The sequence below is a fragment of the Ictidomys tridecemlineatus genome, chromosome 2 (assembly GCF_052094955.1).
Source record: "Ictidomys tridecemlineatus isolate mIctTri1 chromosome 2, mIctTri1.hap1, whole genome shotgun sequence".
Lineage (NCBI taxonomy): Eukaryota > Metazoa > Chordata > Mammalia > Rodentia > Sciuridae > Ictidomys > Ictidomys tridecemlineatus.
In genome coordinates, this window is record NC_135478.1 from 207,796,933 (window position 1) to 207,819,909 (window position 22,977).

The 22,977-nt window shown below is 44.6% G+C and overlaps 1 protein-coding gene across 1 annotated transcript; it reads left to right on the forward strand.

Moving 5' to 3' along the window:
* Positions 1 to 3,491: 3,491 nt before the first annotated feature.
* Cpa4 (carboxypeptidase A4) lies at positions 3,492 to 22,977 on the forward strand. The gene is made up of 12 exons (XM_078027877.1): positions 3,492 to 3,600; positions 3,664 to 3,721; positions 6,104 to 6,185; positions 6,623 to 6,757; positions 8,181 to 8,279; positions 10,890 to 10,991; positions 12,260 to 12,361; positions 13,105 to 13,215; positions 14,290 to 14,380; positions 16,137 to 16,336; positions 17,342 to 17,426; positions 21,566 to 22,977. The coding sequence occupies exons 1-12, from the start codon at positions 3,492 to 3,494 to the stop codon at positions 21,751 to 21,753; spliced, it is 1,362 nt and encodes a 453-aa protein (XP_077884003.1). The 3' UTR covers positions 21,754 to 22,977.

A 22,977-nucleotide genomic window follows, 5' to 3' on the forward strand; every position in this document is an offset into this window, starting at 1 on the left:
TATGGCCTGCCTTTAGCATGACTCTTGTTAGGTCACTTTCAAAAGAATCCCCCTGACTTGATGTTTCCTCTTAGTGATTTTCCATCTGCTGATTCCTTTGTTCTGCTGTCTTTGGATTTAAGTACAGTTAGCCTTTCCTATTGCAATATTCATGATCTCTACAGCAAAAATCTTGAATAAAGCTTTCTTTACCTTTTTAACAAGGGTCAGAATAATTTCCCAACCATCACCCTTGGTTATATCCACTACCTTTGGGCAGATGCAGAAAGAATCTAGCCCATGGGGATGGTGGGATTGGGAAGGCTTTGGGAAATTAGGAATGCAGGTACAGACCCAAAGGCCCCGGAGCCCATGAAGAAATCGTTCAGATGATGAGTGCCTTCCATTTATTCCACTGAGACTTGAAAGAAAGGATACCAGAGTCAAAGACTAGCAAAACCTAAGAAAGTTTTATTATTATTATTTTTAGAGAGAGAGAGAGAGAGAGAGAGAGAGAGAGAGAGAAAGAGAGAGAGAGAGAATTTTTTAATATTTTATTTTTTTTAGTTTTCGGTGGACACAACATCTTTTTATTTTATTTTTATGTGGTGCTGAGGATCGAACCCAGCGCGGCGCATGCCAGGCAAGCGTGCTACTGCTTGAGCCACATCCCCAGCCCAAGAAAGTTTTATTATTAATAATTTTATCAAACCTACCTGTTGTTCAGATCCCAAGGGAAAATTATAATTTATTCAGATTAATGCTTCCTTTCTATAGCATCGACCACATATCTTTCTATTTTCTCAGGGGACTCACAAGAATTCAGCCTCAGGTCTATAAAAGAGGCCATGAACTCTTCTCATTATGACATTCTCTGGTGAACATTTTCTGAAAGGACATGTCAAGTGTGGTCTCAGAACTGGCCTGGGTCACTTGATTTTCTTCACTTTTTAACTCTAGAGGCAATTCCATCCAGGTTGACATCTGGACTCTCCTGTCAGTATAAATTCTAACCACTTCCGTGGGACTTTTCTATTTACTCAAAAATGCTCTTTAGGTGCCAAGCGATGAGCAATATGGCACCCTTGGCCCAGACTTTTCCAGCCCGTGGAGCAAGTTTCTGACCTTGTAAATGAAGAGGCTCTGCCCTTTATCACTCGAAAGGAATGGAGGAGGCATTGGTAGGAACCCGCCTGCCACACAGTCAGAGTTGCAGGGGTGCTTGGGAATCACATTAGCATTTTTGAGGATGTGAGTCTGCCCTGGGCTCCTTATAAATACAGCCTGACTCAACTACTATGTGACTGTCACTTTGGGACATGAGGTGGATACTGTTCTTTGTGACCCTTATTGGGTCAAGCATCTGTGGCAGAGAAAAATTTTTTGGGTAAGTTCCTTTTGGACTTCTTATTATCTATATATTTTTTTCAGCAATATGAGGGCCAAATGGAATTGAAAAGGAATAGCTTGTCATTTACCTCAAGAGGCTGGGGATTGGGGCAATCTGAGGCCAGATCTACTGGGCTCCACAGTCCCTCTCCAGCTCCCCAATCTGCTAATTCCTTTTCTTTCTGCTTCTTATTTGTAAGGTCAGTTTCAGGCATCCCCTATTTTCTTATTCCTACACCATTATTGTTATTGTTATTAGTATTATTATCATTCTGCTATAGGAACTGAACCAGAGGGACTTAACCACTGAACAACATCCCCAGCCCTTTTATTTTTTTATTTTGAGGCAGGGTCTGGCTAAGTTCTTTAGCCAGGAACTAAGTTGCTGAGGCTAGTTTTGAACTCACAATCCTCCTGCTTCAGCCTCCTGAGCCACTGGATTACAGGTGTGAGCCACCGCACCCAGCATTCCTACACTATTAATTACAAAGAATGACCAGAAATTGTTTGTTTCTGATTTCCACCACACTTAAAGAGAAAACCTGGGTCTTAGTCTTTTTGGTCTCACTTCTCTGTTTACGGTGAAGACCGTGTAGAGTCGGTGCTTCTGGCACAGCTATGGAAATTGACATGCAGGGACCCACACCTGTACGATGTGTGTGAGTTTTTGTGTGCACATATGCTCAACATGCTCCACACACAACGCTTGGAGGTTTGCAGAGAGGAGATTTGGGAGGTAGGAGAGATGAAAGAGATGCCGTGGGGCCCTGCTAGAAGATTGCCTTATAATAACTCATTACTGCATAAAGCTTTGCCATTTCCAAAGAGCTTTCATGTACATTATCTTTTGGATCATGCAACAACTCTGCCAGGCAGGGGTGTTATTTTCCTCCATTTAAACATGAAAAACCTCAGCCTTAGAAAGGTTAAGGAACCCGCCCAAGGCCACTTAGCTGGTAAGCAGGGGAGCTGGAACTCGGCATGCAAAACCCATACCCTTTTTCCTATAACATAAGTTAATCTCCAAATAGAATCCCCTATCTCACTGGTCTATCTATAACTATTAGTTTACTTTCTATTATACTACCTGGTTAAAGAGACTTTGGGGTTGTTTATTGAAGCAATTACTTACATGAGATTGAGTAATTTTTATGACTCTGTTGATACCTGTGTCTCTACTGCTAAATAGCTTGGGGGTTAGGCGTAGCAGGTGGCCAGGGAAGGAGATTTTTCCACAGGCAGCTCAGCAGTAGATGTGTCATTACTACACCTGCTGCTGTGTGGGCTGACGCATGGAGCTGTCAGGTTCCCACTGCAGCTATTCGTGAGGCTGGAAAATCTCTATTTCTCAGGATATGTTCCTTCTTATGGTGCAATGGGCACCCGTGCTAAGACAGCGGGGCCTAGACTGCTCACAGCAGGAATTTTGCGCAGAGAGAGCTGTGTACCTGAGCTGATTGCAGATGGTTTTAACCAATAGCTGATTGCAGATGGTTTTAACTATTGTGTTATCTATTGGTTAAAACTCCAAAGTCTCACTCCATAGTAAGTAATCCAGAAAAGGAACAGCAATCCTTCCTAGGGTCCATTGACACTTCCTGATCATCCAGATCAATGAACATTTAGAGCACAGGCAAGCTGGTCCCCAAGCATTTGTAATTAGAAGCTAGGACGGAGATTGCTTGCAGGGATGAGGATGATGGTTTCTTCCCACCACCCATCTTCTTCCCTTTCACTTGGTTCTCCTACCCACCAGTCTCTCTTGCACTGCTGGTACCTTCTGTCCTGGTCTTTGGTCATCTTAAGTTTGGGACAATGGCCAGGTTGCTGGGAGGTGTGGGCAGGGAGAGAACAGGAAGTAGTTGCAGAACTGGTTGTAGTTTCAGCAGTAGCTCGCGGTCCTCTTGAGAGTTTTGGGAAATCATCTTTGTATTGTTCGTGGTGGCTGCTAAGCCTGGCTAGGGACATTGATGAGAGATACACAGTGAATAAGCCACTCGACTGCCTGTATTGACTGTCCTGAACTTGGGACAAGTGTGAGAGTAAGTGGCAGGGCATCCTCAGTCTGGTATTGGAAGCAGCTGGATGGTCCTGGGTATTGTAAGAGGGATCAGAGCACCGGTATGGAGGAGGAGTGGACACAGCAACCTGCAAACTCCAACATGTCCCCTCTCCCAGGCAAATCTTCCATCTCCAGAAAGAGCTCGAAGTCAAGGTTGAATGAACGTCCAGGTAATAGAGGATTCAACCATCTGCATTCTCATGACCTGGAGTGAACATTATCTTTGTCCATAGACAAGGATAATGAGAGCAAGAATGACTGTCCTTTGTACGGCACACACTCTGATTTTAGGTATCGATGCACTGATGTTCATAAAGATAATGTTAAATCCTAATATTACTGCCAATTTTTAGCACTATCTGAAGTCTGTACCTAATTTTGCCTCCTCTGGTTAGGGAAAGCTTCATGGATAATATGAGCTTGTCTTAAAGACTAGGCAGGAGATTGCCAGAAAGATAGGAAATGGACTGTGATTGTGGGCAGAAGAGTAATGTGTGCAAAGGCATACTAGGGCGAGAGTGACAGGTGGAGGAGAGGATGATGAAATGGGCTGTGGACTTGGTTCTTGTTCTTACGTCTCTCTCTGTTTTCTCATTCCTTCTCTGTCCCCTCCTTCTTTATGATTGCTCTAGCCAGTGTTGTTTTATAAATGCCTAGATTTTGTCAATGTACAGGCTCTTTCTAGAATACTCACTTTTAAGACACCACTTTTTCTGGAGTGTTGGAGGTAGGTTATGAAAGAATATGAGTTCAGCAGATTAATCTTAGTCCCTTCTGATTTAAACCTGTTTCCCCTTTTCCCCGTCAAAGCTTCTTGCCTGTGTCAGAGAGATGCTGATCTGACTCTCCCTCTTTCCAGGGCTGTAGTCCAACTCTTAGCAAACCTGATGGATTCTGTATTAGTCCATTTTCTGTTGCTATAACAAAATACTCAAAGCTGGGTAACGGGTAAAGAAAAGAGGTTTATTTAGCTCACAGTGTTGGAGGCTGAACATCCCAGATTGGGTGACCTTATTCGTTCAGTCTCTGGTAGGGTCCCCCTGTCTGCATCATAGCATGGTGGATGGCATCATAGTTGGAGCATGTGTGAGAGGGAGGTCACATGGCAAGACAAGAAGCCAGAGTTAGAGGCCAGGCTCACTCATTGTATAGTAATTTACTGTCTTAGGGACTAACTCTGTAAGATCAGCATTAATCCCTTTGGGGTACCCAGTAAGCCCCACCTCTTAAAGCTAGCTCCTACTACCTAACGACAGGACTGTAATTGGGACCAGTTTTTGAGCACTTGCACCCTTGAACCATATCGAAGCCATAGCAGCTTCAGACACAGCTGCCCAGCCAGGGCTTCTCTACCAGGGCCCTCAGCAGCAGTTAGCTGCCCCCCTCCAGGACCCTGTGGGGACTGGCTAGGTTGGGAGAGACAACAAAAAAGCCCCGGGCACTGACATCTTCTCCAAACTAGCTACCTGCAGTGGGCCTTGACTCCTTGGGGCTGGCCAAGACCCCCGTGAAGAGCCCCCGGAACTTTCTAGAACCATGCAAAACTCTGAGGGTCCATCCGGACTGAACTGGTTTTCTGGTGAGGGGTGGCCACGTGAGGCTGGCTGCACGTTTAGCTCCCGGTGACAGAGCCATTTACTCTGTCAACAGGTCCTTCAGCCCACAGCCCTCTCCAGCCGCTCTTCCCGCATTCACTCGTGTCAAAGGGATGACGCATGTGACAGCGTCGAGTGTGGATTCATTGGGTCCGTCACCTAGCAACGGCCTAATGGCTCCCCTGGCTCCCTCCAGCAGGCAGAGAACACAAAGGCAGCTTTTCAGCCCCAGCCTTCTCCCTCCCACGCAGGACTTTGGGGCCTCTTCTCCCGCCACTGCTTCGGAAGCTGAATAACCTGTACGAAATAAGTGCAGGACAAATGACAAAGGGGGCTGTGACTGGCAGGCCCTTTCAGACCCTCTCCGACCCTGTGGGCAGCAGCAGTCCCAAGTTCAGCCTCACACCTGGGGCTGTATTCGGTTCCATTGTGAAGCATGTGTGTGTTGGACCCTGGGATGAGGGGATGGCCCAGCACCCAGCCTCTCCCCTCTTCTCTAAGAGGATAGCAGCCCAGCCTCCCAGGATGGAGGTTCTGCTCCCTCGTCCAGCTCTTCCCAGTCTGGAGGTTCCACCAGGGTTTCAGCCCTCACCCTGACAGTGAAGAAGTGCTTCTTTATGTCTTGAGTTAGCATGTAACTCAGGAACATTCCTTTCTGTAAAAATATATATGTTTTTCATTATAAAGTAATATGACCACATTACAGAAAACAGATACAAGGGGAAAAAAAGTAAGTCATCCATAATCCCACGACCCGAACTTGAGCGCTGTCAGCATTTGGGATATTTCCGTTGTCTGTTTTTCTTCCAGTGCATCTGCTTTTTCCATACTTGTAATCATGGCATACATACAATTTTGTGTCCTGCTCTTTCACTTAATATTTCCCTTCAAGTTATACCATAAGCACTTTTTTATATCTGCCACGTAGTCTTATTTTTAATGGCTATACATTATAACCAAAGACTAGACCATTTCCTCTCATTCAGCCCAGTTCTGTCTGGGATAGTGGGCTGGGGTTTATTTGCCAGTTGAAAGCTCCCCATTATCTTTGGCTTTTTTCCTCCCCCTCTTTCTCCAGGGACCAAGTTTTTAGGATTAATGTCAGAAATGGAGACGAGGTCAGCAAACTGACTCGACTAGTGAATTCGGACAACTTTAAGGTATGTGCTGCTTCTTAGTCCCCTTGAGTGAGTGTTTTAACTTTGGTGGGAGAGGAATCTTGTAACTACTGGCAATGTTATTTTTATTCTGGAAGATTCTCCGTGTATAACCTTGTATTAGTAGACAGGCCATTTAGACAATCAAGAAAGTTGATAGGTAAGAGGAGCTATAGGTGAGAGCAGGGTGGTCCCGGAAAATAGGAGGCCTGAGTCGTGGGCTCCCTCCTCCTCGCGCCACTGACTTACCATCTCTTGGACTCTGCCAGGTACTGTTCGCTGGGTGGTCTGATTTGATACAGTTGTGATGTGGGTGATGTTTGCCCTTGGGCAGAACTCTGCCCCTCGGGGATTACCTTCCACTGGTTCTAGAAGAATGAACTTACTGTGTGTTTCACTTGAACTGTCCTTGAATCTGGTTTTATTTCTGTTCTCTTCAGCTCAACTTTTGGAGTTCTCCCTCTGCCTTGGGCCGGCCTGTGGATGTCCTGGTTCCGTCTATCAGTCTGCAGCCAGTCAAATCCTTCCTGAAGTCCCAAGGCTTGGAGTACTCAGTGACAATTGATGACCTGCAGGTGGGTAGGCCATGGCCTCTCACTGGTCTTGCATAGGACCAAACGGCCAGTCCAGAATGGATCTGAGAGATTTCAAGGTCTTGTGTCATCCTTTATCATTTCAAAGATGATGAAACGGAGATAAATGGAAGTAAATTGCAGTGACCTGTTAGAGGAACAGCATTGTGGTAGACAGGGAAACAGAGAGATCTGGCCCCAGATTCCAATTTTGATAGTGCTGTGTCTTTGAACAAGTTTTTATGCTCTCAAGCCTCCATTTCCTCATCAGTAAAATGGTAATAATGACGCTTAACTTCATGAAGTTTATTGGAAAGATTCTTTAGTTAAAGGTATGCAAAGTGTCTGACAGTATCTGGCACATCACAGTAAGTAATAAGCCCCTCTCCCTTTTCTTATTTGAAGTTAGGAGCCAAGGTGGGGTGTGGGGGATATTGGAGACCAGTCATAAGAAGTGCCCTTGTGAGAAAGCAAGAATGTCCCCAGTAGTCCCCAGTGGAGGGAACATCACCATGCAGCCCCACGACCTGTGTTGAACAGCAGGACTGTGTCTGGCTCCTGCTCTCTCCTTCACCGAGGTGGGTTATGGACTAATTGGTGATTTGGCCCGGGAGTTTCCTGATGGCATGAGCAGCTGTGAGCTTATTAATCATCCTCACATGTCACAGACATCTGCCAGGAACCTTCAAAGTATGAGTGGTTGTAAGAATTTCTTTGTTTCTGAATGGTTTCCCAAGCTGTGCATTTCAGAGGCACTGGATACCAGATGCAGGCTGATGTCTAGAGATTTCATACTAGAGAATAACCCAGTAGCACATATGTTGCTTCCAGGGAGTAAGTGGGTTTTCAATGGGGTGACTTAAATTGGACACCGAGAAGTAAAGTTTTATAGATATTTGAAAGAAATCTGACCCCCCACCCACTTTTTTGACTTTTGGTTAAAGGGCATGATAGTTCATTTTTCAAAATCGTACCACACTCATCACGATGACCAGTGTACACACGCTGATGGCTTTTCTCCTGGCATTGATGTTGCGGTATTTTTGTATATTGAAATGTTTCAAGTGAACCAAGAACATTAGAGAATGAAGATCTTAGGTGAAAATGAACACTGGTCATTCTGTTGTCCTTCCTACTTTCTCAGAATTTATTTAAACTCCTTAGAAATTTGGCATTACCTCGTTATGTGGTGATGAGGAATGCAAGTTCTTTAAGAAGTAGGCAGCTTGAACTTACACTTCCCTGTGCTTTAATCCTTACTTTGTATAATTTAAGCCATGCGATCCCCTTTTAAACCTTGACATTTGTGCTGCTTGATGTGTGGAAGGAGCCATCATCTTGGCCAGCCTCTGTACCAAGATATGGCAGGAAAAACACGATCTGTCTCCCGTGGATGACTTCACCATTTTGCTGTGTCTGTTTTCAGGCCCTTTTAGATAATGAAGATGAAGAAATGCAATATAACGAAGGGCAAGAGCGGAGCAATAATACCTTCAACTATGGGGCTTACCATACTCTGGAAGCTGTAAGTATTTCAGAGCAGGTTTAAGGCCAAGATCTTCTGTTGCCTGAATTTTGTAACTTTTCTAATTTCCAGTAGGTATTAGTCTTCATCACAATATCACTTCACGGAGGGGCTTTCACTTCCAGTCCTTGTATACTTTAATTCCTTTCCAATATTTGGGCTGTTTAACTCCTACCAACACTGAAGAACCTGGTGAAATACAAAGTGGACCTTATTTTCCACATACATCCTTCTTTTCTTAAGCAACCGCTTATAGAAAACTATGAAATAATTGCAATCATTTCCAGTCCTTGTAATTCAACCTCCTACTCCCCCACCATAATCCCTCACCCAGAATAAAATGTTACTTATTCCAGTCAAGTAGACAAGTGGTTATTTCCAAGGTTAACCAAATATTTCCACTCATTCATCATGACTACTTATAATGTATATTTGTTCCATAATGCATTTTGGTGCTGTGTTTAGTTAGAAACCACTTTATATAGATGTCTGACTTTCAAGGTAAGCCAAACTTTCAAATGAAAAACTTGGAGCAGGATAATTTCATATGATATTGGAACTTGAGAAATCAAGAGGGACTATGGAATGGAACTGAACAAATGGTGTAGTTCTTTTATGTCCCCCGGTATCTCCTTCATTAGTCTGCAAACTCTGCTAGGAACACACCCCAAATCTAAACCGGTATTCTCCCTCATCCACCCTAATAAGGGTCATTCTTTATGTGCAAACCTGGTGTTCCTGCATGCTTTCCATGAGACAAATACTTTAAGTTGTTTTTCTTCTAGATGAGGGATTATTTCAAAGGTTGACCAGCTATTTCCACTTCTTTCCCATGATTGTCAGTAGCTTTGTTTATTGTGTATATTCCAACCACACTGCCCCTTGATCCCTCTTGTGACCAATGACATACATCTGCAAAACAGCTGGATAAAGTTAGGAGTTCAGTCTCAGGCCATGGACAAAAGTGGAGCTCAGGGCCCACACAGGGATCAAACCCATGACGTTAGCCTCATTAACGTGGGGCCCTCTCTAGCCCCGTTAACCAGTTGCAAATGTCATCCAGGGATCCAGAGGGGCCATCCCCTCACTTGCTGGAGGCCTAGGCTCCACTTTCTCAAACCACTTTGCCTGTGTTTTCTCTAGCTTTAGGTGCCCTGCAGTCTGACTTTCAGCTATTGCTCGCTCCCTGGGAGGCCTTTTGCTGCGGATAGGTTTGCCATAGCCTTCCTGTTTCAATTCTTTCAAAAAACATCTTTGCAAAGCTCACATCCTACAACCACTTAGGCTTTCTTAGGTCTCTGGTGGAATTTCACTTTTGTCTCTGCCAGGCTTTCTGGTTCCAGATCCTGTGTGTATGTCGTGGCAGTGGCTGGCTGCATGAATTTAGACCCCACATCTGGACACATGTTATTATCGTAACTTTTCTTGGGTAAATCTCTTTCCTCTCCTGCCTAGGGCAGCCACCCTGCTTTTCTTCTGCTCTCTGGGGGAAGAGTTTCCAAGCCCTTTAGGTGATCAGATATGCCAATCTCCAGCTTGAAGTCCTAGCTCCTTGCCCCATGCTGGGTCCTAAACCCTCTGCTTCTCTTCCTTGTTGGCTGTGACCCCCCCAGCACCTGAAGCCTCCTCTCCTCTCCTCCACCTTGGTAGTTAATTCCCTCTTCATTTCTGGCATGTACAATTTCACCTTTGTGAGCGTTTCAACTGGCTGTGAATCACCTTCACTGTACTTTCTGGCTTGCCTGTGTGTTTGGAGGGCGGTTTCTTGCTTCTGCACAATTTACTATATTGACTACCACTCCATAAACCCTGTAAGCTTGTTTTGATTCAATGTCGATTGAACATTTTCCTCCTATGTATATCTCCTTCTTCCAATCTTATCGACTAAACACATTTGTATATTTCCTTCTTTTGGCCTTCAAATGATTCAAGAAACTAAAATGGATCAACTCTATTTAAAACAAATATATTTTTTTCTCCCCTGAAAGCATATGGGAGTATTCTTAGCCACTATTTACAGCTCTTTATCACTTGCTCTGGTGAAATCTTTAGAAAAATCATCTCCAAAGTGGGGCGCCTATACCACAGGGTATAGTAAGCAAGATGGCCCATTGGGATGAAGGAGAAATTATTACAACCTCTGTGACTTAAAAAAAAAAATAATGTATGTAATGTATTTCTATGCTGGTACATATATGGAAATGGTGCATGCTAAATTGATTTTTGTTGTTGGTTGGTAGAGAAAGTGATCGCGTGTTTGGGGAGGTCTGCTGTGAACAACTTTGACCAGGCAGGGCTGCTCTGACATTCCAGATCAAGATGGCACAGAGTGCCACACTTTGCAGCAAGAGCTATTAATATAAGCCTCTCCACTCTAGTTGGGTGGACTACAATTTCATGGACAAATGAAATGTGTTATTCTCTAGAAAACTGTAGAAAGCGACTCTTTGGGCAGTTCTCTCTATAAGCATTCCCGGTGGATACTATGGTCAACCCCAAGGTTAGGAGCTCAGAAAAAATCATGAAGACTGATAAAGTTGACAGATTTGTTCTCTGACAGCTAAACCAATTCTAAAAAATGCCCTTGGGTGCACTTTTTCTACACTGCAGATTTACCAAGAGATGGACAACATTGCCACAGATTTCCCTGACCTGGCAAGCAGGGTGAAGATTGGACAGTCGTTTGAAAACCGGCCGATGTATGTCCTGAAGGTGAGGCCCCTGTGCCCTTCAAAGGGTCCCGGCTGGCTCCTCATGTCCTCCTCGGAGAGAGGCAGCTCTTTAGACCTTGATTTCAGGGAGGACAGTGAGGCTGGGAGCCTGCTCTGGCTAGAATTTGACCTGACAGAGTCATGTTTTTGTCTAATGTGGGGCAGGTAGAAAGAGCACATCCAGTGTTTTAAGCCTGGATGTGGGGGTCATAGCTTCCCTACTCCTTCAGTGGGGGCTCAAGTGCCAAGTTTTGACTGAAAGCGTCAAAGGGGAGAGGTTAGCATTCCAGAAAGCTCCCAGAAGGGCCACAGCTTTGCCTTCAACCCCACCTTCTGTAAACAGCAAGATAAGTTGGTTTGGACCTACGAGTTCTAGTCTGCTTTTAGGGCTACTTATTGGAAAAGCAACCTAGGAAGCTAATTTTAGGGTGGGTATAATTTTAAGCCCAGACTCTGATCCTTGGCTGCACGAAGCCTAGTTTCCAGATATTTCTAACAGATACAGGTCTGTATTGGCAAAGGAGGTAGAGCACTATGACAATGACATAAATTACAGAAATAATCCAATTGAATGAATAAAAAGGAATTTGGGCATATAAACCATGGAACAACTGATGGTGCTCAGAATTTGCCAAACCCTTAGCTTCATAGAAGCCCAAAGAACCTAGGTTTTTAGCAAGCTATCTATCAGTGGGAAGGGAGACCTGCCACTGAGCTGGTTTCTTTAAGATAATTACAATTAGATTATTTGCCTGGTCTGATGGAGACCCTGGCTTCGTTAGCACCAAGCTCCGACCCACAGGGCCCCAACACTATGGAAAAGGCAGGAGCCAGAATTCATTACTGTCATTTACAAAGAGCCATAGTGAAGCCCTCTTCTTCCTAATTTAAAACCGAATTCATTTATTGCATCAGCAAAACAGCCTGGTTCATGCACCCTTGTGTCTCTCTCTGTTGGGATACCATTTGAGGTCTTTCAAGAGACATACTATTATCTCTAATCGCACCAGCATTCTAATCCACAATAACAATTGTTTCTCTTTTCCATTTGCTCCCAACACTGGAGAGGTTCAGGCTGCCCAGAGCTGCAGCCAACCAATTAAGCTCCCTGGTCACGGATAAGCCCAATAAATAGACGGTGCCCTCAGGAACATTTGGTCTCTGAATTATCTTAAATGAATTAAATGAATAGGAGCGAGCTGGGGAGAGGAGAGGTGAGTGGAGACGCGGGCAGGCGGGTCATTTTCTGGCCTCTTTTCCCTTCTGCAGTTCAGCACAGGAGGCGAGCAGCGGCCGGCCATTTGGCTCAATGCAGGCATCCATTCCCGCGAGTGGATCTCACAGGCCACCGCCATCTGGACGGCGAGGAAGGTCATGTCGCCTGGTATTAGCCAAGGATTCTGGTGGGCCCCAGGGGCCCCTGCAGCATCTCACATAGCTGGGCCCTGGGGATGAGATAGGAAGGTGCTCTGTACACCCCAGTAGGCTGGGGACTTTTCAGATGGGAGAAGTAAATGGTTAAAACCACTTTATCGGCCCAGTTTGGCTAAGTGACAAAATGGTGGGGAGCAAGTCGATAAGCCACGAGTGTGCCTGGGATTCTGACCCTCTGTAGCCCTGCGAGGGGAGCAGAGAAACACTCAGCACTAGTCAAATGAACTCTGCCTTCGGCCCCTCCAAGTCGCACAGCCCTTAGGAGGGACTTCAAGCTGCCTCCAGATCCATCCAGGAAGTCTGTTTTAACTTGTGTGGGTAGGGAACAGTGTTTTAAGCCTGGATGTGAAGGTCATATCTTCCCTACTCCTTCGATGGGGGCTCAAATTCTTAAGATATGGTGTGACCCCCCTCACTCTCAGAGGGAATGAACAAAGCAAGCACCCCAGGATTCACTGCAGTTGATGTTGTCATGCAGCCATGTCCCCAGGTCTTGAGGAGCTCGGAGGGCTTTTACAGACAGCCATGCCCATGGAGACACCAAAGAAGCCTCGAGGGTGGACACTGTTCTAGAAGCATCCATTCTTGGTGGGCACTGGGCCTCTAAGGAACATACCCTATTGGACCTTAGTAATCCAGCCTGCTGAGGTATAGCTGACAAACACCTTGTCTCTGCTTAGATTGTGTCTGATTATGGGGAGGACCCAGCTGTGACCTCCATCTTGGAGAAAGTGGATATTTTCTTGTTGCCTGTGGCCAATCCTGATGGATATGTATACACACACACTCGAGTGAGTAACCCCGAATGGGCTGAACTTGGAGTGAAACTTAGTGAAATGAGTTCCTAGCTTTGCCAGTACCCTTAGAGAGCACTTCTACTAATGCATGTATTATGAGCTTCCTTGGGAATTCGTCTTCTAGTCATTCTCGGAGCCGACAATCACCAGGGAATATATATTTTTTATAGAGAGAATAGTTTAAGGAACTCCCTATTATGAGCCTTGATCTATTATCAACATTTTCTCAATCTTTTATTCATCTTTTTTTCTCCCATACAATTTTTTTCTTGATGTAATTTGAAGCAAATCCCAGATATCATGTTATTTTACCCAAAACTACTTTAGTGTGCATCTCTAGGTGATGATGATAATAATAATAAAAGCCCCAAACCCACTACACCACTGTCACCTTTAAAAAATTAATAGAAGTTCTTTAATATCATCTAACACCCCCAATTATCTTTAAAGTGTCTCTTAGGAGTCAATTTGTTGAAGTCAGGATCCAACAAGGTCTGCATGTTGCATCTACATGTCGCTGCAGTTCCTTTTATACTACATCAGCACCCCCAATCATCCTTTTAAAATGTCATTCATTTGTTGGAGAAACCAAGTAATTTCCTGTATAATGTCTCACATTCTGAATTTGGCTGATGGCTTCTTTGTTGTGCCGTTTAATTTACTCCCTTATTCCCCAACCCAGAGCTTGACTAGATTCAGGTGGATTCTTAAAGCAAAAATAAAATAGGCATAGGTGATCATCAAGGCACATAATGGCCGTGCGTCCCATGTCTACTGAAGCCAATAATTAATTATTCAGGGCACTCAGATGGCATCAACTTGGTTCTTGCATATAAAATTCTTATCAGGGGATTTTGAGGAGCATTCCTTTCTTAAACCCAGAAGTACAAACTCCTCCTGTCGGAAGGGATGAGAGCAAACTGCCCCATAGCGAGGACTGGAGCTCCCCCAGGTCCAGCTGCAAGCAGCTCATCCCATCTGCTGTGGTCATCTCCATATTAGTCTCCCAGAAGCCTTTCACTGCTTCTGTAGATTGACCTACCTCTGGGTGTTGGGTGGCTTTTTCAGAACCGATTATGGAGGAAGACACGGTCCCTGAATCCTGGAAGCCGCTGTGTTGGCACTGATCCAAATCGAAACTGGAATGCGAGTTTTGCAGGTAGGTGGGGGAACAGTTTCAGATCCCACTGCCACGGGACGAGCCTGTTCACGGGGATTCTGAGCTGGTGTTGAGGGAGCCTATTCCACTCTGGTTCCACCGTTCCATTCACTGACAGACTTAGCAGCCTCTTTGAGGGTCTCTAGGTGGATATAGTCTATTTGTTTTGTTTTAAAGATTTTATTGTAATTTTGAAAAGGAATGATTGAATATATTTTGTCTTCCTGGGAGGACAGTGGGACAGAGTATCTTTGCATTGTTATTATAATTATGCTAATTTTTTATTTTAAAATTTTTTCGTGTGCTGGGGATGAACCCAGGGCCTGTGTATGGTAAGCAGTGCTTTACCACCAGCTACAACTCCAGGCCCTACACTGACATTCTGATATTTTAAAACTACTCTCATATTAGATGTATGAATCCAAGGGAGCAATTAGCACTGTTACTCTAATAGGCAAGATCATGTTGTGAAAATTAAATTCCAGCAGTTATTCTTAACATGTAATATGAACCTCAGCAGCATGCTATTGAGAGAGAGTATGGGAATTAGGTAACCTGGGTTCTGAGTTCCAGATTTTTAAAAACCATCCTCTACAAAATATCAAATATGTGCTAAGTACTCTCACATATATCTTGTCTTTAACTTAGTGGGTAGACTTTATTATCTGAAATAAGACAATGGAAGCTCAGAGATAATCTCAAGATTGTATGGCTGATAAAAATTAGGATCTTAGGGCTGTAACTCAGTGTCAGAGCGCTTACCTAGCATGTGTGTGGCACTGCGTCCGATCTTTAGCCCCACATAACAAAATAAAGGCATTATGTCCATGTACAACTTTAAAAAAAAATTAGGATCTAAACTCACCTTCCAATTCCAAATCCAATTAGTTATCTTATACTATTTCACAGCTACACTGATTTTTAAAAATATTTTTAGTTGTAGATGGATACAATATCTTTATTTTACTTTTTAAATTTTTATGTGGTGCTGAGGATCAAACCCAGTGCCTCATACATGCTAGGCAAGTGCTCTACCACTGAGGTACAACTCCAGTCCTGATGTTTTGTTTTTAATGGACTTCATTTACTTGCACAGAAATAACCACAGAAATCACTAGGGAAAAGTGAAAGGAGCTGATACCAATGCGGGAACTGAAGGCATCAAAGTGAAGCCAGATATTCCCATAACTGGGGTGGTTACACACACACACGCTCATCCACGCACGCACAATCACCAGATACCTCAGGGAGCTGTGTTGGGAAGCAATACAGAAGGCAATATTTCTAAGTACCTGTCAAATAACCAAGAGATTTTAGCCACAACAATAGATTATTTTTGGCAGCAGTTGGCTATTAAGATCTGAAGCAAGAGAATAAGTTGACACTAGAATAAATGGAGTCATTTTCATTATTTATTGGTATTCATATTAATTATCTAGAATACTTATTAATTACAACTCATTCTCAAGCATGATATTAATTATTTATGACAACTGCTATTGGTGCAATATAAGGTCAACTCTATCCACTTAAAGAAGTCCCAACAATTTTCCTCAGCTGTGGGAGATCTAATACCCACCACCGCCCTCCCTGGCCTCCTCCTTACAGTCTGCACATACTATGGACTGGTTCTTTAGGGCATCTGGCAATGGCCTGCCCATTGCCAATACCTCCCACCCCTCCTTGGGGTTTAGTGCCCTCATTTCTATTTTTGTGGCCTATGGATTACTATTTCTGGTTGGCTGTCCCCCAACAGGAGAGGGATCCAGTGATAACCCTTGCTCTGAAGTGTACCACGGCCCCCATGCCAATTCTGAAGTGGAGGTGAAATCGGTGGTAGATTTCATTCAAAAGCATGGAAATTTCAAATGCTTCATCGACCTGCACAGCTACTCACAGCTGCTGATGTATCCCTATGGATACACTGTCAAGAAGGCCCCAGATGCTGAGGAGCTGGTGAGTGACAGTGGCTTTCCACCCAGCCCTGGGCCTGCTTGACCCTTTGGGTGCTGCCAAGGTGACTGATCTACGGCTTCAGAGGAAAGTCCAGGAGCCTGGGTGGTTTCATTAAGAGCTTAGACTTCTCTCCTGTCCTGTGGGGTATACCATCAGACCTATTGGGGACAGGAGAACGTGCCTCTTACTTCTAGGCCTGCTGTGAGCTCCAAGAACTGCGCCGGAGTCTGCCTTACTTCTCACTTGTTTTTCTGACTGGAGGGTGTCATACCCAGTGCCTGCTATGCACTGTGGTTGCCATTATGGTGTGCAAGGGGGAGAGGCCCCTCACTGTAGTTAATGAAGAAGTGAAGGAGGGTGTAGATCACAGTTAGTGGTGCTCTGTGCCCCCCAGTGATTCACCCTAGAATGGAGGAGGACATTTTGGGATGGAGTGGAGGAGCAGGGCCACACAGCCTTTGGGCTGGTCTGATTGAGCACACCCCTCTGCCCAGGTCACTAGCCTCCAGGCTGAGGACCCAGGCTCATGGTCAGGCATAAATTATCCCAGGTCCTCTTTATATATGGCAGCCCTGTCTCCACTTCCACTCGAGAGCATCCAGTTCTTCAGGGATTTTCTCTTGAAACGCGCTTGGCATTCTTGTTCCTCAGTACCTTTACTGGGTTCTAACCAGGGGCTGAGCAGCTTGCCAGGTCTTTCCAGAGCTTGAATGCAGCTTTCCAGTTTTCCATGCTTTTAGAGTTATTATTGATCTTCTTCCACCTCCATCTTTCTTTACCTCCTTTCCCAGACTGGATGGAAGAACTGGGGTGGAGAAGGATTGGGGGAATCCAGTCTCTTCCCTCAGCTGATAGTCCAATCTTGGGTCTAGTTAATAACAAAGAAAAGACCAGAAGGGGAAATTGGGGGAGGGCCGAGACTCTCCCAGACCATCCAGTGCAGGACAGCTGGGCAATCGTGGGCCTCAGGATTCACTCTTCTTCACTTTGCTATTCCTTTCCCAGGACGATGTGGCGAGGCATGCCGCTGCAGCTCTGGCTTCCCTTTGGGGCACTAAGTTCCAAGTGGGCCCAACCTGCACCACCGTGTGTGAGTACTGGCTGTGTGGATGCATTGTTCCGAAAGTGCTCTGAGAGGAACTGGGAATGGAGTGGCGGGAGCTGCCAGTGGGCCTGCCTGTGTGGCCGACTGTTTTTGTGGTTAGAGGTAGAATGGCTTTCTGTCAAGCCAGTGTGATGGTGGTTGTGGGCAGCTGCCTTCAACATGCTCAGCTATTTATCATGTGCCCTTGATGAGTTAGGTCCTATTGGCTGGTAGAATCTGCGTTCCTCATCTTCACACCATTGGCCAAAAATTCTTCAAGTCCATCCGTCCATTTTCAAATGAAACCCCCCTTTACGTGGGCAGACTGATGGTGGTCCTGATAGTGGTATGGGGGAGACCCCCTCACCTTATTAGAAATGATCTATAGGTGGTCCTCCCAACAATGCTTATCATCTAGCCAAAACAAACAAATAAACAACAACAACAACAACAGAAAAACCTATTGAGGCCCCAAACCTGGTGTTGAGGTTCATTATCTACAGCCTCATTTTGAAGAAATACCCTTGTCTGGTTTCTGTTAAAATGTTTCCTGTGGGCAATACATTCAACAACTCCTGTTGAGAATCTATCTTTTCCCTTTTTCTGTGAGTTTGTTTTCAAATGTTCCTGTTGAAAAAAAAAAATCATAGTCCAAGATCCCAGCTGCAAATGGAAAAAATAAATGTGAACATAAATAGGGGAAGCACAACTCTAATCCCTTTGAAGGTAGTGTCCCCTTTGTCCCCTCTAGTGCCTTCTCTGTATATAGTGTTCTAACCGTTGGTGCCCTTCAGAGCGCCCAAACCCTTGCTGGTATATTTGTTTTCCTCTTTGGGTGTGGAACTCGCTGTCCCACCTTACCCAATCCACTCTCCTGGCTTCCCTTCGGAACTCCTTTTCTGCGAAGTGCTCCATCCTTCCCCCAGGCCCTCCTCTGGACTGCCATCTAAGCACCCTAGTCTCTATTTCATATGCCACAAGCAGCATGAAGCAGTTAGCAGGAGGCTGGTATTTATGTTGCTAATTGCAGCAACAATCCATTAATTATTCATGGTTTATTGTTATTAGTGTTGTTAAATGGGAACTCTTCCGAGTACACATCTGGGAGACTTTCTTCACCCTCTGCTTAATTAGTCAGAACTGAGCCAGGGACTAAAGAGACTTACAGGAGATTTGCTAGCAGCCTGATGAAGAGGTCTTCTCAAAAGAGCTTCGTAGGTCAACAGGGTTCTGGTTTTTGAGTCAGACACCGTTTTAAATTATGGCCTTGTCCTCCCACATCAAACACATACTTTTCCCCAGCTTGAGCAGTGCCCGGGCCTAGGGAGATTTACCAGATGCCTCCAACAGAAGAGCAGGAAGGTTCTCCTGAGCATCTCCAGGGGCCGTAACATTTCCTACCTCTTTCAAGAGCCCATCTTCTGTGTTCTTCGTGGGCTTTCTCTGCCCTTCTTGCTTTCCAAAAAGCAATGAATTTTTGTATAATAACACTCTAACCCCAAGGGTTCTAGCATGTACTACATAAACAGTTGGTGTTAATTTCTTCAAGTGCCAGACCTTTTCTTAGATCAACCATTTTAAATAAAAATAATTCTAAAATCGACTTCATACTTTCCTGCCTACTTAAACTAAGCATGTGGAAGAGACCTAAGCCCCTTTCTTCATGATTGAATGGTTTCCTGAACATTAGTTCTTACGATCTGTAGATCTACTGTGCCATGTTAGGATGTAGAATCCCTCCATAGTTTGCCCCTGCCTGTTTGGCTTGCCTAATTCTTTCTTTCTTTTTTTCATAGTTGTAGATGGACAGCATGCCTTTATTTGTTTAGTTTTTCATGTGGTGCTAAGGATTGAACCTAGTGCCTCACACGTGCTAGGAAAGCGCTCTGCCTCTGAGCTACAGCGCCAGCCTGGCTTGTCTAATTCTTGCGTGTGCTTTTTAGAGTTTTTAGTCTCCTTCCTCCTCTCTGGCTTGCACTGCTTTCTGGCCAACTGCCTCCAACAGTCTTTTTCTTCACTTCTTCTGATCTACTAAGGGTTTAAAAACAAGTTCTTTGGGCTCATCTGATTCATGGGAAATTCATAGATGTTAAGGATGTTTATGACAGCATTACTTACCATCACAAATTGCTAGTAAACATCTCAAGTGTCCATCAGGAGCATGTTGGATTAAAAACACATTTGGTATATCCATATGATGAAATACTATGCTGCCTTAAATGAAAGACGTGGCTCTATGTGTGTTATTAGGGAATAATCTTTAATTATTAATTGAGAACTGTAATGTTAGTAGTAGGTTCCCGTGTGTGTCAGGAAAAAATGAGTAGCTGAATGTTGAGCAGGGAATAAAGTGAAGCTCGTGAATTTGATCACTTTGACCTCTGAGCAGCTGCTTTTCTGCCTCCTTCCAAAGTCTTAAATGTGCTATGAAATACTTGAGCTTTCCATATAAAGAACCCTTAGAAGCTTCTGGTACCATCATCTATTTTTGCTGAAGCATTTTCTCAGGGTAGAAAATCCATGGGAAACACGGAAGGATTTCTGAGAGCAGAGCGGAGCCTGTTCATACCCTTAGGGAACGTGTCTTGTCAGTGCAGGCAGTGTCTCTAGAAACATTGCACATACCATACCACCATGAGAAACAACTCACAGAAATAACAGGAAGGTAAAAGAACCATATTTTCTTTCTGTTTCTTTCTTTTTTTTTTTTCCGGTACTAGGGATTGAACTCAGGGGCACTTGACCCCTGAGCCACATCCCCACCCCTTTTTTGTATTTTATTTAGATACAGGGTACCTTGCTTAGTTTAGTACCTTGTTTAGTACCTTGCTTTTGCTGAGGCTGTCTCTGAAGTTGTGATTCTCCTGCCTCAGCCTCCAAAGCTGCTAGGATTACAGGTGTGCACCACCAAGCCCAGCCCATATTTTCATTTATCAGACGTGTTAATAAAGCAGATGAACCTCAAGTAGGTTGAAGAAAGCATGGGCTTTATCATCAGATGGACCTGGGCTTAAATTCCAGAGCTGCCATTTTGCATCTGTATTTTCTTAGATGAATTACCCTGTCTGAGCCTGGATTCCCTCATCTGTAAAACAAGGACAGTAATACCTACCTCACTGGTTTTGGAAGATTGCAAGATCATAACTGTCAAGTTTCCAACATAATGACTGGCTCATGCTGAATAGATAATAGCTGCTATTGACATCATTATTTTATTATTCAAGATAATTTCTCTTTTGGACTTTTAGCTGATTTCTGCTCTGGTACAGTCTGGGAAGAAGCAGAAAAACAGGCCCCCTGTATCTCTCAAGCTTTTTGGCAAAGGGAAACCCTAAGGAATGTGCTTCCTCTTTGCATATCAGTTAGCTCTCGCTGTATTAAAAGAACCATAAAACTTAGCAGCTTAACACAATAAACATTTATTTTCTTACACTGTTTCTATGGGTCAGGAATTCAAGAATAGCTTAGCTGGGTGGTTCTGGCTCAGGGTCTTAGATGGGTCAAGATATCTTCCAGGGTAGCAGTTAACTAGTCTTGATAAGGCTGGAGGATCTGCTTATAGGGTGACTCACTTGGATGCCTGGTGAGTTAGTGCTGAGTATTGCTAGGAGTTTGCAGTTCTTTACCACATTAAGCTCTTGATCAGGCTTGTTACATTATAGCTCTGGCTTCCCCCAGAGAAAGGGACCCAAGAGAGGACAAGGACAAGCTGCAGTATCTTTCATGGCAGCTTTGTTTTTGCAATATCCTGTTAGTGACACAAGTGAAGCCAGCCCTATTCTGTGTAGGAGAGAGGACACAATTCCAGGAGACCAGGGTTGTTAGGGCTCCTTTGGATGCTGCTGACTCCACCCATCTCTCTAAAGACTGGTTTTGAGTGACCTGCAGTGCTGGACACAGTGAGTTAGTGACAGGGTGGGTGTAAGGATTTCCTATCTCTTGATTTGAGATTATTGTAGAACCTCATGATACAGGACATCCTAAGATCTATGGATGGAGTCAGAGTTTATGTGTCAGAGGCCCGATGACTTGCAGAAAGAACTCTGGGTCCCTAAAGAACTCTAGGCAGGCAGAACTTCTGGCCCTCTCCTCTGGAATGCTGAAGGAAACTGGGTTTCACTAGTGTTTGTTCTTTGGACTTACAGATCCAGCTAGCGGGAGCAGCATCGACTGGGCATATAACAATGGCATCAAGTATGCATTCACATTTGAGTTGAGAGATACAGGACATTATGGCTTCCTTCTTCCAGCCAACCAGATCATCCCCACCGCAGAGGAGACCTGGCTGGGGCTGAAGACCATCATGGAGCACGTGCGGGACAACCTCTACTAGACAAGGAGCCCCCTCTGTCTACATTTATTTGTCCCCATAAGCACCCCAACTGAGGCCACTCTTAAAGAGCTCATTCCTTCATGTGTGAGTCAGAGCGCTTTGGCTTGGTAGAGAACATAGGCCAGCCCTCTGCAGCCCCGCTCCCTGGAATTCACGCATCCTGGTGGTGCACCTGTGAGAAGCACTTCCATGAACCTGCTGTGCATGGGCCTGCTGTTTGGTTGAGCCTTTGGTGTACCTTCCTTCCACACTGCAGATTGATCAAGCCACACACAGGGTAGCATATCTCTACCTCATTTTTAGAGCCAAAGAACATCCCAAAACCAGGGGACCTGACTCTGGTGGGTGTGCTGCAGGAAATAATGCTTGTTAACATAGAGCTTCCTTGAATTTCTCTCACTCCTTCTAGAACATTCTTTTCTTCTTCTTCTTTATTTTTGAGATAAAGTTTTGCTATGTTGCCTAGGCTGGCCTTAAGCTTCTAGGCACAAATGATTGTCCTGCCTTAGCCTCATGAGTAACTGGGACTCACCACCAAGCCCAGCTTAGGAACGTATCTTTCTTTGAGCAACAAATCCTGTGGGTTTGACCCCTCCCCCTTATTTGGCCAGAATACAAAGCAGAGACTCTCTTCCCGTCACTAGGCTAAGAATTTCCAGATACTGCAGTTCTTATCACTTTCTTCCCTTTATTACTCAGTGTAACTGGGATCCCAGAAGGGGATCAGTGTCACTGTAGGTGCCACTCACCCAGGATCATGGATGAAGTGGCAGACTAAATTGCAGGATTGCTCAATTATCCCCATCTGTCCTAACGGACTCATCTCCACTTTGCCTTTTGAACTTACTTCAAAGATCTTGCCCTCAGCCCTCACGTCCTAAATCATTCCTCTGGCCTGGATCATCTCACGGCCTCAGTGCATTCCTGTTTGTGCTCTGGTGTACCCTGTGTTTCTTTCTCCTGTTTTCTTTTACTTTGGGGCTTTAAAGTTGCCTTCTTCTGTTGTGGATGCTAGACCACAAGTACCTACGTGGAACAAGAATTTATCAGTCAGATGCCTCTTGTTCCATCTCCTCAGCACGTACCATCTGTCCTTTTTTTTGTTTTGTTTTGTTTATGTTTTTGCTATTTTCAAACATGTCTGTAAATCTCAACCTTCTGCCTAGGATTTGTGCAGCATCTGGTGTGTGCTCATAAGCCAATAAATATTCAATATGAGTCTCA

Coding starts and splice junctions, on each gene's coding strand:
- Cpa4 (XM_078027877.1), top strand. CDS start 3,492: ATGGAGGAGGAGTGGACACAGCAACCTGCAAACTCCAACATGTCCCCT. Junction 3,601..3,663: donor AAGGTTGAATGAACGTCCAG/GTAATAGAGGAT, acceptor CTTTGTCCATAG/ACAAGGATAATGAGAGCAAG. Junction 12,362..13,104: donor CCATCTGGACGGCGAGGAAG/GTCATGTCGCCT, acceptor GTCTCTGCTTAG/ATTGTGTCTGATTATGGGGA.